This window comes from Nicotiana attenuata, unplaced genomic scaffold (assembly GCF_001879085.1).
Source record: "Nicotiana attenuata strain UT unplaced genomic scaffold, NIATTr2, whole genome shotgun sequence".
NCBI classification, from domain to species: Eukaryota; Viridiplantae; Streptophyta; class Magnoliopsida; order Solanales; family Solanaceae; genus Nicotiana; species Nicotiana attenuata.
Window position 1 is genome coordinate 61,340 of NW_017671861.1, and position 14,755 is coordinate 76,094.

The window sequence follows — 14,755 nt, forward strand, 5'->3', positions numbered from 1 at the left end:
CTTTATTTAAATACCTTTCCATATATGTTCGGGGTTGGAAGTATTGTTTCCCTTTTTGGATTTTGTATTTCATTACAAAAAGAAAAGAAATAAAATAAAATAAGATATCTTCTAACGGCTCAGATTTCGATACACTGATGACTAAACAGGCCACGTTAGCAAACATCGTTCCTTCCGTCAGCTCCTAACTTCCTATCCAGTCATCACGCTATCTTCAAGATGAACAAATACTCATTTCCCTCCTCTCCTCCACTCCCACTACTTCCTCTTCTCCAAATCTTCCAATTTCATGGACTCAATCTTCTCTCCAAAACCTCACACGCTTTCTTTAATTTCTTGCTCTCCAATCTCCTCTTCTCTTATTCCTCGCCGCCGCCAATGCCTCTTCGGTTCTAGCCATAATAATTTACGGCCCCCTGGTTTTCTTCGCTCGCGGAGGAAATGCCGAAATATCGGCTTTCAATTCAGCGCTCACTCTTCACGATTTGTCCTCAGAGCTTCTCTTGATTCGCAATCGGTTGTGGTTGTTGCTGCCGTTGTCACTATCTCTGCTCTTACAATCATCTTTTTTGAATTTTCCAAAACGAAATGCCAATATCAAGGAGGTAAGCTCCGTGATTACTCGGTTTATAACATTACTGGTTCAGTTCTTAAAATTTNTATTTGGACTGGTCGTAGGCCATCAATAATATTCCATGAAAAGATTAGCACATAATAAATGATACTCCCACCGTTTCAATTTAAATGATACACGTTCCTTATTAGTCCGTTCCAAAAAGAATGGCACATTTCTATATTTGGAAACAATTTAACTTTAAAATTTTATATTACCAACTTTACCCTTAATCAGAAGCTTTTATGGCCACACAAATGTCATGGCCCCACATAGCTTTTGCCCCTTAAGCTTTTAGGACATCTTTTTTTTTTCTTAAACTTTGTACCAAGTCAAACTACAACATCTAAATTGAAATGGAGGGAGTATTTCTGATGTACTTATAATAAAAATGACACTTCTAATGTCCAAATATTATCCTGTCTGTTGCTCTTGTTTATGCCATTCAAGCTCACACACAAGAATTCCTGCTGCAGGTTGATGGACTGCATAGAAATGCTTGACAATATGGAAAGGCACGGTTCATTGAATATGGATAAAGTAAACTGCTGCTTATATTCACTTCATATTCTATTTATGAACTTTGGTTTGTTGGTAATTTGTTAAAGATCCCATTACAGGTGTATCATGCTGGTTTCTTCCAAGCCTGTAAAAGCCAAAAGGCAGTGAAGGAAGCTTTCCGTTTCACCAAGCTTATCCAAAATCCAACTCTAAGCACATTCAATATGCTCTTGTCTGTATGTGCAAGCTCACGGGATTTGGAGGGTAAGTTTTCTCTCTTGGTACTTATTCCTGTTTCTTTTTGTGTAAGGTTCTTTGACGCGGATAGAGGGACAAAGTGCAAGGGGATGTTATCTTTTTCCTTAGACTTTGGAAATCGAACTTCAATAATTTCTTCGGAAAATACAACCATTTGTCTTTATCCCATCGTAATTATGGTCAAGTTATTTTGTTTGCTTAGGTGCTTTTCGAGTGCTTCAACTTGTCCGTGAGACTGGACTGAAACCTGACTGCAAGCTCTACACTACTCTTATATCAACTTGTGCAAAATCTGGGAAAGTTGATACCATGTTTGAGGTAAGTGCTTCGATTGTGGTTTCTCATGAAAAAATGTTATATTTATAGCTTATCTGTGATTTTCATTCAAGGGTCTTTTTTCTTATTTAATGTTTAAATATCCTGTTTATGTGAGTGAATGTTGGGCCTCTAAGGGCCAAGATATGTGTTGCAAATGTGGATGTTAAGTTGGATGTTCGATTAAACAAGATTTAAACTAGATTATAATGAGAGGAACTCACTTAAAATGACTTGGTTTTGTCCTACGGCGACTTCCAGATGCACGGTTCGTAGGGGTGAAACCATGATGAAGGTGTTAAAAGGGGACACGGTACACACCTAAAATCACATGAGAGGAAGTTCTCTGGAAAGACCTACAATCTCTTGGAATCCATGTGTAGAAAAAAAAAGATGAAAAAGATACATATATGTTCGACGTTCACTAGGAGTCTTATTGACTTTAGAGATTTGTATGTAGAAAAATGTAAAGAACTTTTAGTGTTCTAGAATCCAAATTATTGAATATTAGATCTGGGTATCTATGCTGCGTGGACTCTCCAAAATTTTGCTGCCTATGTCGGATCCTCCAAAAATGCTACCTTTGGAGGGTATGACACACCCCAACGCACCTGACGACATTTTCGGAGAGTTCAAGCAACATAGTATAGGATAGGTCTAAGTGGAGCGACATGTATAGTGAGGGTTTCATACAGCCGATCTTATATAGCTTGGGTTTAAGTCATAACAATATCTGCAACGGGACAACGACGTCAACGAGTACTTTAAAGGGGAGAAACAAATTCACGACATTTCTCATAATTGCTTTTTAGACTGAATGATAGTTGATATGCTGCTCCCATTAGTTGCATCTTGTTTTTTATAGAAGTAAACCTGCATGAATTCTTTGAATCTTATTGCCTATCCTTGCACCTTATATGCAATCTTTCGAGTTGATATTTTCTGAAGTTGTAGGTTTTTCATGAAATGGTCAATGCTGGAGTTGAACCAAATGTTAATACATATGGTGCACTTATTGATGGGTGTGCTAAAGCTGGACAAGTTGCGAAGGCCTTCGGTGCCTATGGTATAATGAGATCTAAGGTATAAATTTATCTACTTAGGGCATACAATTTTAGAGGGTATTGCTTTAACATTTCATTCATATCAGTTTATTATTTACCAAATCATACTGAAAAGTGACATGTACCTAGACCGCCAAATATCTCATGTCGGATTCATGTTGTATTCAGTAGAATGTGAAGCCAGATCGTGTTGTATTCAATGCTCTTATCACAGCTTGTGGTCAATCAGGAGCAGTGGATCGTGCATTTGATGTCTTATCTGAGATGAAAGCAGAAGCACGACCAATAGAACCTGATCAGATTACTATTGGGGCTCTGATGAAAGCATGTGCAAATGCCGGTCAGGTATACGTGCATTCTGTTTTCGCTTAAAAATCTATATCTTGGTTGAATGGGACTGATGTTCCCACATTTCTGCTCTTCTATCATGATTAACCACGGACATATAAATTGCTTTAGGTTGATCGAGCTCTGGATGTTTACCGTATGATTGATAAATATGATATCAAGGGCACAGCAGAGGTTTACACGATTGCTGTAAATTGTTGTAGTCAAAATGGTAACTGGGATTTTGCGCGCAGCATTTATGATGACATGACTAGAAAAGGTGTTTATCCAGATGAGGTAGTAATTTTTAAACTGCTGTGTTTGCATGTCAGTAAACTATTTTACATTTTGATGACTTGAAACTCTTAAATTTTGTTGGCCTATCTCCATAATATTGCTTCTCAACCTTGTTGCAGAAATCAGAGCTTGATGCATCTATCATTACATCATTTTGTCAGCATTAAATCAAAACTTTGCCACTGAGATTTTTTACCGTATATTTTTAAAAACTTAAAGTTTCGTTTATTTGTGCAGATGTTTATCAGTGCGCTGGTAGACGTGGCAGGGCACGCTGGTAAGTTGGATGCTGCATTTGGTGTTCTAGAAGAAGCCAGGACTAAAGGCATAAATGTGGGATCTATGTCATATAGCTCATTGATGGGAGCCTGTAGTAATGTATGAACATTCCTCTTTGTGTTTCTTCATATAGACAAATGTACTATCTCTACTTTCTGCTCTCTCTCATCTCTGAAATAGATGGCTAGAACTTGTCTGTTTACGGTTATCTGCCTCTTCGATTGAGATCTCAATATCAATATTGTGGCTTAAATTTGCAATTAAAGATGGAAATTGATATCAATGAGTACTACCTGCTCTTGGTCTCAAAATTGATGTAGATTTGATCCCAGTGTAGTTGGATATGCTGTAATAGGATGAGAATATCATAAAGCTTACTTGTTCAAAATTATATGCAATACTGTCATCTTTTTTTCCATATCTTGTGGTTAATGAAGCTTCTGTATGGCAAAATGTAGTTTTTCATGGAACAATGTGAGAAGTTTTGAGAAACATACATTATGCAAAAGCGACACTGCCTTCTGTTTTTTCATATATTGTGATCAAGTAGCTTATGTACCAATTGTTTGGGATTTAGTTGCTTAATAGTAAGACATGTTGACTCCTAAATCTCCAAAGAATTTGTCTTATTCACTGTGTGCTACCTTCTTTTATGACAGTGAACAATAGTAATATTTATGCCACTTTTGTAGTTTATTGTGTTTTATAGATGCTTCTAAGAAGTGATCATCAGACACGTAATGAAGGGAGAGATATAGAGGGAGAAATGTGTTACCGGTCACTATTCTACCAAGCAAGCCCTCGAAGTAGTCAACCTGTGTTCTATCTGTATTTCTTTTGCCAATCCTGAAGTAGCTTTTAGGAGAATTTAAAACTGTGAAAAGCATCAAGGAGAAACATCTAGTCATGGGAAGACACTGTAGACAGGGAAATAGTTGGAAGAGATCCATAGTTAACCAATGCACTAATAAACTCTAGTTCCCTTTACTATATTTCCAAGAATAGCAGAAGAAACAATACGTCAAGTGAAATCAGTATCAGGTTGAGGTTAAGAATTCCTTCGAAGATCATATATTTAAACAAGCTGGAATGTATATCATGTTATGTCCCACTTCTCTGTCTAAAATAAAGAAATATCTTACTAGCATTAGTTAGGTGAAATATTTCACTGCCACCAAAATGAACCTGTTTTTGCTGTTATATCTGTCATTTCAACAAACATGGACTTTGATTCTATCAACTAGCAAGTATTAGCCCCAATACCCTTAGATGCTGCTAGTTTTCTTTGTGCATCAGAGGCTCTATTGGTCTTAATGTTTCTTTCAAAATCTTGTGACTTGGTTTAAAACACTTTTCAAATCCATCTGCAGGCAAAGAACTGGCAGAAGGCACTAGAATTGTATGAGGATGTTAAAGGCGTCAAGTTAAAACCAACCGTTTCAATGATGAATGCATTGGTAACTGCATTATGTAAGTCACATTTCTCTTAAAACTTTTTCTCAGCGTAAGAGCATTTCACTGATGCTTGTTTTGGCTCTAAATATCTACACTCTATTGTTTTTCTTTCTCCTGATCAGTTTTTATTTTTATAAGGTTCATAATTCAATACCTATAAGTGGTCTCAGTCCATTGCTAGAGCTAATTTGGATGTTCCTTTCATGAATCAGAATCTAGCTTCAATAATTGCTTTATAAGCTTTCCAGATCATCATCTTATTTTTTGCTATGACACCTAATATGTTTATAACGGAGGACGACTTTACTTTGTAGATGTCTGTGTATGCTGGTTCCCAGTTCTTGTGTATTTGCTTAATTTCCTCAATGAGATGTTTTGTAATAGGTGATGCTGATCAATATCAGAAGGCTCTGGAAATTTTTTCTGAAATGAAGAGAGTGGACCTATGCCCTAACACCATTACATACTCCACTCTGTTAGTGGCAAGTGAAAAGTAATAGCTTGATTCCTTTACAATGAGGTTTATGTATAATGACCACTATCTCCTGTCAATATATCAGTTTTGGTATATCTGAGTTTTATCATTTATTTCTCTTATATCTCATGACAGAAAGGATGACTTGGATATTGGCCTCATGCTTCTTTCTCATGCTAAAAAGGATGGCGTTTCCCCAAACCTTGTTATGTGCAGAGGTCTACTTGGTAAGAATTATAAGCTTGTCAATTGATCGCATAAGCTATATTGTATCTTGACTTGATGTACATTGCTACAACATCCTTACCAAGAGGGATTGGCTGCTTTTCTTTTATTTGGATATGTTCATAGTGGTGGAAAGACTAAACAAATGATGTATGTTTTAGGCCCATCTGACAAATTAACAAGTTGAAATTTGATCCTTCCATCAATGGGATCAGGCACCTATATTATGGTGTACAGGGAACAAAGTTTTAAGAGATTTTGGTTCCCTGGCACCTACTGTTACTTATGTGACAGTTATGGCTACGTCCATCTTATATGGGGGAAACACAAGGATAAGCCTACCTTATTGCTAGAAGGGCCTTATAGCTTATAAGCCTGCTCGTCGGTTGATTTTGCTGCTGGAGCATTTATATCTAATTGACCCCTTCTAGCAATTCTTGGACCAAATGAAGGTCATAAAAGATGATACCTCTGTGCATAGAAGAGTTTCTAAGCTAGTGATGGACTTTCTGTTCACGTCCTTTTTATCCGGTGGCCACGAATGGACGAGCCTATGACCTAACCTCCAAGCCCTTAAATAAGCCTTCTATTCAGTGGATGCTGCTCCAGGAGCATTATGGCTCCAAATAACGATCTCCTGGAAAATTAGAATTAGTGAAGGTGCTAAGAGATGCTGGAATTAGCAGTGAGCAGGGAAGTGAATCTCATGTGGAGATACTAATCTCCCTAACCAGTCTAGGTTAAGTTGGATTCCTTTGGTCTGTTGTTACTCCACTAAATCCATTCTTTGACACCGACTTGGTGTTTTTATCAAATAAATTTCTGTCTTGTCACAAAAGAATGGAAATGCCATCTCTTGGCCCAGTCTTTGCTAAGTTTATAATTTATTGTGCCGCCGTAACTTGGCATCACCCATGGAGGGAAAGGCCTTTTGCTAGTCACACCATTAGCTATAGGTACTTCCTTCAAAACTGAATGGTGCTTAGTGTGGAATTTTGTGCATATCACCATGGTGCCAATGTAAAGAATGTTTTTAGGATATCATCTAAGTTTCTACTAGAGTGGCATGCTTAGTGAAGCCAGTATCAGTAACCATGCCCCTCACCTGCTCATTGTAAAGAAGAGGCTCACAACCTTCTACAGTTTTTGTTTTTTCTTGTCCTTCATAACAAGAATGTTCTCTAGTCCTGCCATTATTTTTCACTTCTACTGTAGCAATGGAATCTATTTGTTGTGTCATTTGTTTTGGACATCACAATTATTTGATTATGTGGATTTTTCTTGTAGCTATGTGCTTAAGAAGATTCCAGAAAGCTTGTACACTTGGTGAGCCTGTCTTGTCTTATAACTCTGGTCGCCTGCAGCTTGACAGTAAATGGTATGCTTCTATTTAATCTGGTATTGATTCTGACATGTCTAATAAAAAGGGAAAGCAGAAGGAAAATTATATTTTGTTACAGTGATGATGATGTTTAAGATCAACATCTCCATCTAAAATGCCTCTAGTGATACTGTACCACCTTTCTTTATTGTTATTGTTATTTTAGTTTTATCAGATACTGCATTCTGAAAGCTTTGAAATGTTTAGGCCCAACTGCGTGGTGTATTAAGATGGACGTAACATTATCTTTTAGTGAATGCCCTCAATTTCTTTGTAAAAGTAGTTTATATGAGATGCCATGTTGAACATACTGTTGCATTCATGTAATGAGATAGACTGGTTCTCATTGCGATTCTGTTAGCATATTTCAGGGAATTTGGCACACCGTAAGAAATTGTCTTAAGAATATTCTTTTCTTGAGTGGATAAGGGGACTGGACTGCTTGTGCTTAGTGCAAACATGAAAGATGTCACTAATGTTATTAGCACGCTGGCTTTGGAAAAGACTTTGTCCATATAGTGGTCACTATTTCCTAGCAAATTTGTGGCTGAATTATTTGAAATCTCAAATGTTTAGGCTGGTGGATTTATCATCACATCTTTCATGTCTCTCTTTCCTATTTCTCCAACTATATGTCATTGAATCGGAAAAGATATCCGTCCCTTAAGTGGCTAAACAGCTCTTTCGGAGGCCAGGAAGAAAAAAAATTCTTTTTTTCCTCATGAAATTCTTAATTGGTCTGCAGGACATCGTTGGCCTTAATGATCTACAGGGAAACAATTGCAGCTGGTGTGGTACCCACAATGGATGAGCTATCACTAGTTCTGGGTTGCCTACAGCTTCCTCGTGATGCATCACTGAAAGAAAGACTTATTGAGAATCTAGGATTAACTGTTGAAACGTCAAAGGGCTCAAACCTGTGCTCTTTGATTGATGGATTTGGTGAATATGATCCCCGTGCCTTTTCATTGCTTGAGGTCCGTGGTCTATCTTACTTGTCTTTTATCATGTATGCAACTGTATCTTGTTGGTTATTGTGGTGGATCATCTCGCACAATATTCTTGTTTCTTAGGAGGCAGCTTCACTTGGGACCATCCCTTTGACTTCTTTAAAGGGAAATCCTGTTGCTGTCGATGCGAGGAATTTGCACATTCATACAGCTCAGGTAAGCTTGTGTAAAATCTTACTCACATGAAAATGCTCTAAGCTTGACGAGCTTAATTAGTTTTTAGCATCATTGATAGTTACTAATAATTGTAAGTTCTCTTCTCTCTCTCCTACCCCCCCCCCCCCCCCCCCCTCTTTCAGGATTCCTTATAGTTTTTAAGACTTGAGAAGTTAAAAGTTACTTTTCATGTATCTTTCTGTATTCCTTTTTGCTAATCTTATACATTATATTAAAATTTATTAAATAAAGCTTAAGCAAATCCTTGTATGGATTAAAGCAATCATGATATATATGATTTGTTTTGTTTCTTAGTGCAATTAGTGCACTTATGTATCTGGATTGAACCGTGTGTATGATTTATAACATATAATTATCCATTTAAAAATATAAAATCCCATTTTATAAACATGAGACGAATTTAAACCTAAAAATGGCTAATATTGCAATGTTTATATGGGTTCCCCATCCATTTTCTAGACAATTTTGCTTATACTTGTTTGGTGGTTTTCTTTTCTTATACTTTTTTCTTAAAATTAACCAGGTATATCTTTTGACTGTCCTAAAGGGTCTCAAGCATCGTCTGGCTGCAGGTAAACAATATTTTGATACATACAAATCTTCTTTTAAGTGATGGAGTTTTGAAATGCCATACATGTATATTAGTGGATTAAAATTCACTTCAAAATTTCCCTTCAGTGATAGCTTGTTTCTATTTGCTGTGCATACTGAAATAGACGGGAAATATCTTCATTATTGGAATAACTTGATTTATATTTAACATGGGAAATCATGCAGGTGCAAAAATACCAAACATATCCATTCTACTCCCTGTAGAGCAGTCACATATTCAGACACCCACTGGCGAGAAAACAATTAAGATTGCTGGAAGGTAACCAGAAGAAATTTCCATCTTGCATGTTCGTGTAACGCTTCTTTTCTAAAATAAAGTTAATATCAGAACATGGAAAGGACAAATGTAGGACTCAGAGAATTATGTTAATTTGGTAGTACAACATGTCTTGCATTTTGTTAATGCCTCGCATTAAGCTACAACTTTTAGTAACATTTTCATGCCTCACATGCACTATGAAAGAAACCAAAATATAACTAGCTGGAGAAAAAAAAGAAAGTCGAGGTACCATTTGGAAAAGTGAAAAGCATTTCATACCAAGTTAGCTTAATAGCGTTCATCCTTCTTGTGCTCCAGTACGTATTTTACCTTCTTTTTTCTGGGAAGGCTTCGATACAGCATTGTAGGAGCTGCACTAATGACATAACATTCAAAATGCTCTTATTTGGTCAACAGGATTAACCGGGCAGTTGCAGCACTTTTGAGGAGGCTTGGCTTGCCTTATCAAGGGAATGAATCGTATGGGAAGATTCGAATCAATGGTGTTATTGTGAAAAAGTGGTTCCAGCCAAAGCTCGAATCCCCTTTCAGTTGGGAACAGACAGATCTGAGCTTCTCCCAGACACGGCTAAGAAAAGGAATAAGCCATCAGCAGCGTAATATCCGGACAGGCAATTTGTCCTTAGATTAGGAGACATACAAGGAGGCTAATAAAAACTAGGTATCACATTATCTTAATGATTTGATGCTCTGGTTTAATCACCATGATACAACAGAGTGCTGTAGCTGCCAGTTGACATATTAATGAAAATTGGAGAACTGGGTGGTGACTTTTCTTGATGCCAGAGGAGAAAGAAGCAAGAGAAAAGCATCTAAACTGAGGGAGCCCTTGTACTGCAATCCGTGCTCGTCAATTTTGGAGCACGTATTTATACATGGTGATCAAGTGCCACTGTGTTGTTCATGTGCAGTTTTGTAATATTGAGTCGGGCTATGATGATTAGTCATATGCGGCTGTTTGAGATAGACAAGTAAATGTTATCAAATCAATGTATAAATTATATGTTACCATTGATAGGGATCTTTTTCTTCAATTAGCATGCTATCCCCTCGATTTTTAATAAGATGTAAGTGTTGGACTTTCTCTTTCTACTGCTTACCACTTCGATAAAGACAATAAATTTAGGGGTCATTTCGTTGGTTGTATTAGTTATTAGTCACAACAAAGTAGTGTCTTTTGTAATTAAAAATAAAAAAAGAACAAAAACCAAAAAGCTTCCCCAGAATTTTCACTTCTTGCTTTGTCACCCAAGGATTCCATTTTGGTTATTGCGTAATACAACGTGCACTTTCCTTAGGGGTCGTTTCGTTTGTTGTATTTTAGTTAGTCGCAACATAACATTAAGATATTATTTGATTGGCTGCATAAAAAAACAACCACTTTATGACTAACAGTGTTTGGCTGAAAATATGAAATAATATTCGTAGAGTTATTTGAGAATTTATGTATTAATTTTTGTGAAATAAAATGTAAAATAGGATACGCGTATTAGTTATATGAGGATTTAACTATTTATAAATGATATTTCTTTTAAAGTAGATAATCACTGCTTAATAATTCCTCGACATATAATTTCATTATTAATCACCGTGCAAACAAATCTCTGCATAACTAGTATGTGTACCAAATGACTCTTTAAAACATGAGCAAAAACCATTATGCCTCGGATCGAAACAAAGCCTCAATTATAGCTAACAAATCATGCTTGTATCCATCAGCATGGAAATGATTTGGAGGAATGATCTTTGTATAAAAGTAGAAAGCAAAACAAGCAAGCCCAGGCCCAACCCAAAAGATCCAATGCCCATTCCAGAGATGGCCTCCTCTTACAATTGCAGCTCCAAAACACCTAGCTGGATTCATTCCAGCTCCAGCATATCCCTTTTTAGCAGTAACGGTAGTTGAAATGAACACAAGAAGGCCCGCTAAAAGCCCAATAATGGACATAACAGTAATAAGCCCAAGTTTCTTGGACTGGCGATGATCATAGGCCATCCAAAGTGACCCAAAAAGTAGAGCAAATGTGCATACAAACTCGAGCCAAAATGCTTGGGCTATCTCCAAGCCCACAGTGACTGGCCCATTGGTCCCTGATGTAATTACCTGAAAGATAATATTATTTTCTATAGCTACCTTTTATATTTTATAGCAAAATAAGTATTTATGATATATACTACCATTGAGGCATGAAATACGCTATTTATGTTTTTTCTCTCTCTTAGACAGCTGGACATACCTAAATTTAAGGTGATTGTCGTTACTGTATTGATGAATACATCGCGCGAATACATGTGAATACATGCGCATACAGCTGGATTCCCCTGATTTTAGGCATTTTTTACTGCTGTATTCATGAATACAGCAACGCGAATACATGTGAATACATGCGCATACAGCTGGACTGCCCTGATTTTAGGCACTTTTTGCTGTTGTGTTCATGAATACATGGCGCGAATACATGTGAATACATGCGCGTACAGCTGGACTACCCTGATTTTTAGGCACTTTTTGCTGCTGTATTCATGAACACAGCCGCGCGAATACAACGAATACACTACCGTAACAACTGAATAGTAGCTATAAGAAGTAACTATGTATATGGTAGCTATAGGAAGTTAATAACCACTAAACAATAGTGGTTTCTGAAAATTTCTCAACTAAAAATAGCAGGCGAATGTATAATATATGTATAATTCATATTATATATGTATATAATCGTGTATAATCAGTGCATAAACTTTGTATATCGGGCTAGAAAAAAATATACTGTGAAATCAAGCAGCTATTTGTGTAAAGATCCCTTACCGTAATGGTACAACCACCAAGAGAGAATCTGTGTTCAATGGTACTACTCACCACAGCTTTGAGTGCAAGTGCACCTAAAATAGCACCAAGACACTGTGCTGTTATGTAAATTATAGCTCGTGACATTGATATTATTCCAACAAGAGCAGAGGAAAAGGAAATGACAGGGCTAATGTGGCCACCGGACACAGGAAATACGGCGAGGATTAGAATGGTGAGTGTAATTGCTATGAGAATTGACATTATCAAATTTGGCATTTTGACATCACTTTCGAGTGTGGAAATCACTATGGTATCCAACATAAACACAAGAACCGCACTGCCTAAAAGCTCTCCAACTGATGCTCGCCAAACCTATATAAACAAGTCAACAACATGTTACTTAAAAGTCAACTAAACATAATCGTTTATAATGAATGTAAATTGATAACCTAAAAATACGGCGAGTAACTTGTTATAATAAATTAAATTACGTTGGTAGTGTAAAAATTATTTGTGCATAGCTAAAATTCACCGGGACATTCAAGGAGATATATATAGTCAGTGTTACACAACTATCGAAATTTTTAAGTATCCCATATGTTCCATTTTATATGATACTATTTTTTTTATAGTCTGTCCCAAAAAATTATGGTACATTTTTCTATGTAAAATTATTAATTTTAAACTTTTCAGTTGCCATTAATGATATGTTTTTGTAGCTATACAAAATGCTATAGTATGTTACAAACCACAAGTTGTAAGTATTTTTGGTATGTGTCGATACTTTTTCCTTAAACTCTATACTTTATCAATGCCATCATATAAAATGAAACGAATGGAGAAGGAATTAATATACTGACATCTAAAGAGAAGAAGTCAGGCAAGCCCAGTCTTTCAGCCATTGTGAGAGAAGTATACCTCTTCTTTTCGTCATCTAAGCTGTAAATAAATAAATAAAAAGCCAAACACCATACATGTTAAGAATAAATATAAACTATATCAAACCAAGAAAATACTTTTTGAAGCATATAGAGTGGTGAATGAAGAGAAAATAAAAACACTTGCTTTTGTGTAGAAGTGATAGGTTGAATTTTGTTACTACTTCCAAAGGAAATACTCTGGTTTTCTTCATCACCCAAAATATTTCCATTACTGGCATCCATAACAGAGAGAAAAATTCGCCAAGGCTATTAATGCCTTTCTCGTAAAAAAGGTGTACTATAGCCTCTTATATTAATTACCCTTTATTTTTTTAGTGTATGCTTAATTTTAAGTTTTTTAATGTCTATGTGAATTTTAGCATTTTTATTCATTGTTAGTGTCAAAATACAAACTTAGTCTAAGATCCTTTTTCAAGTATATACTCTAAATCACAGGATAATGCTTTTGGTTTAACAAGGAATAAAATCCAATCTACCGAGAAATAAAGGGAAAAAGCAAACAGTAAATTTCCTTAATTTGTCGTGTTCATAATTAGGTCCGTTTTGATATAACTTTGAAAGTCCACCTTGTAGATAATTCAATCTAGCTTAAGTTTGTTGATACTCATTGTTGCTTTAGCCTAGGCCCTAGGGTGTATCGCCAAAAATTGTTTAGTCAAACACATTCTATTTTTAAAATTATGAGTTCAGAATTTGAATATCTGTTTATAGCCTGTCGAAAGTTGACATGCTATGGATTATTCTACATAGGATTGGAACTCTTTTGTTAATGTTACAAGACTTGATGAAGACTTCGCTTCATAATTATTTGACATGCAAATTGATATTTGTGTTCAGACAATAATGATTGATGCCAGCTTGTTAATTTGTGGCAAAGGATTATGGACACAATGATATGTTAGATGATGAAACGAAAGGGATTCGAGGCAAGGCTACTTATTGTTTGTGCAAGAAAGGGGCCATGAACAAAAAAAATAATTGCTTCTATATGAACCTCTCCTTTGAAGTACCAAATATAGTGATTTTGATTGGATTTACGAGTTTAAACAGGACACAATTGCTATTCTCGACTGTTCTTTAATTCATAGCATAGTTCCATCTCAAAAGAAGAAGCAAGTAACATTTCAACAATAAATCCAGCTCTGTTCCCGTTTTTTAATAACAACAAACCCAATCGGATCGAGAGAAATTCAAAAATAGCCAAATTTACAACTGGTCGTTCAAAAATAGCCCAATTTCAAAAGTAATCGAAATTTAGCCACTATTTATGTAAAGATAAATCTGAGCGGAAACACTGTTCAAAACCCGAAAAATACTCCAGTATATTATGCTGGAGTTCCAGCATAAGTTTACTTGAACTCCAGCATATTATACTGGAGTTCCAGGATAAGTATGCTGGAACTCCAGCATAATATGATGGAGTTCCAGGATAAGTACACTAGAACTCCAATATAATATACTGGAGTTCCAGGGAGTTCCGGCAAGTATATTGGTCCAGTATAATATACTGGAGTTTGGAGCACCGGTGCTCCAGTCTCCAGTATATTATACTGGAGCCAGCAAAGTATACCGGTCCAGCATAATATGCTGGAGTTCATACACAAGTGCACCGAACTCCAGTATATTATGCTGGACCGGTCTCTATTGCAGCAAAATAGTGGCTATTTTTCATTGACTTGGTAAACGCTGTCTATTTTTGATTGACCAGTCCGAAAACTGGCTATACCGTGCTATTTTTACAACCGGATCCCACAAGT

The 14,755-nt window shown here is 36.3% G+C and overlaps 2 protein-coding genes across 2 annotated transcripts; one reads left to right on the forward strand and one right to left on the reverse strand.

Annotated features, from left to right (window-relative positions):
* Positions 1-588: 588 nt before the first annotated feature.
* LOC109210591 (pentatricopeptide repeat-containing protein MRL1, chloroplastic) lies at positions 589-10,361 on the forward strand. Its single transcript, XM_019374029.1, has 17 exons — positions 589-605; positions 1,090-1,153; positions 1,234-1,378; positions 1,575-1,690; positions 2,642-2,770; positions 2,923-3,096; positions 3,211-3,375; positions 3,613-3,753; positions 5,025-5,124; positions 5,494-5,602; positions 5,720-5,811; positions 7,097-7,187; positions 7,936-8,167; positions 8,264-8,356; positions 8,901-8,949; positions 9,155-9,248; positions 9,666-10,361. Exons 1-17 carry the CDS (start codon positions 589-591, stop codon positions 9,898-9,900), a joined length of 2,046 nt encoding a protein of 681 aa, XP_019229574.1. The 3' UTR covers positions 9,901-10,361.
* A 565-nt stretch (positions 10,362-10,926) lies between these two features.
* Positions 10,927-13,220, reverse strand: LOC109210592 (aquaporin TIP3-1-like). The gene is made up of 4 exons (XM_019374030.1): positions 13,117-13,220; positions 12,918-12,996; positions 12,076-12,429; positions 10,927-11,373 (listed from the first exon to the last, which is right to left on the reverse strand). Exons 1-4 carry the CDS (start codon positions 13,218-13,220, stop codon positions 10,927-10,929), a joined length of 984 nt encoding a protein of 327 aa, XP_019229575.1.
* Between the last annotated feature and the right edge of the window lie 1,535 nt (positions 13,221-14,755).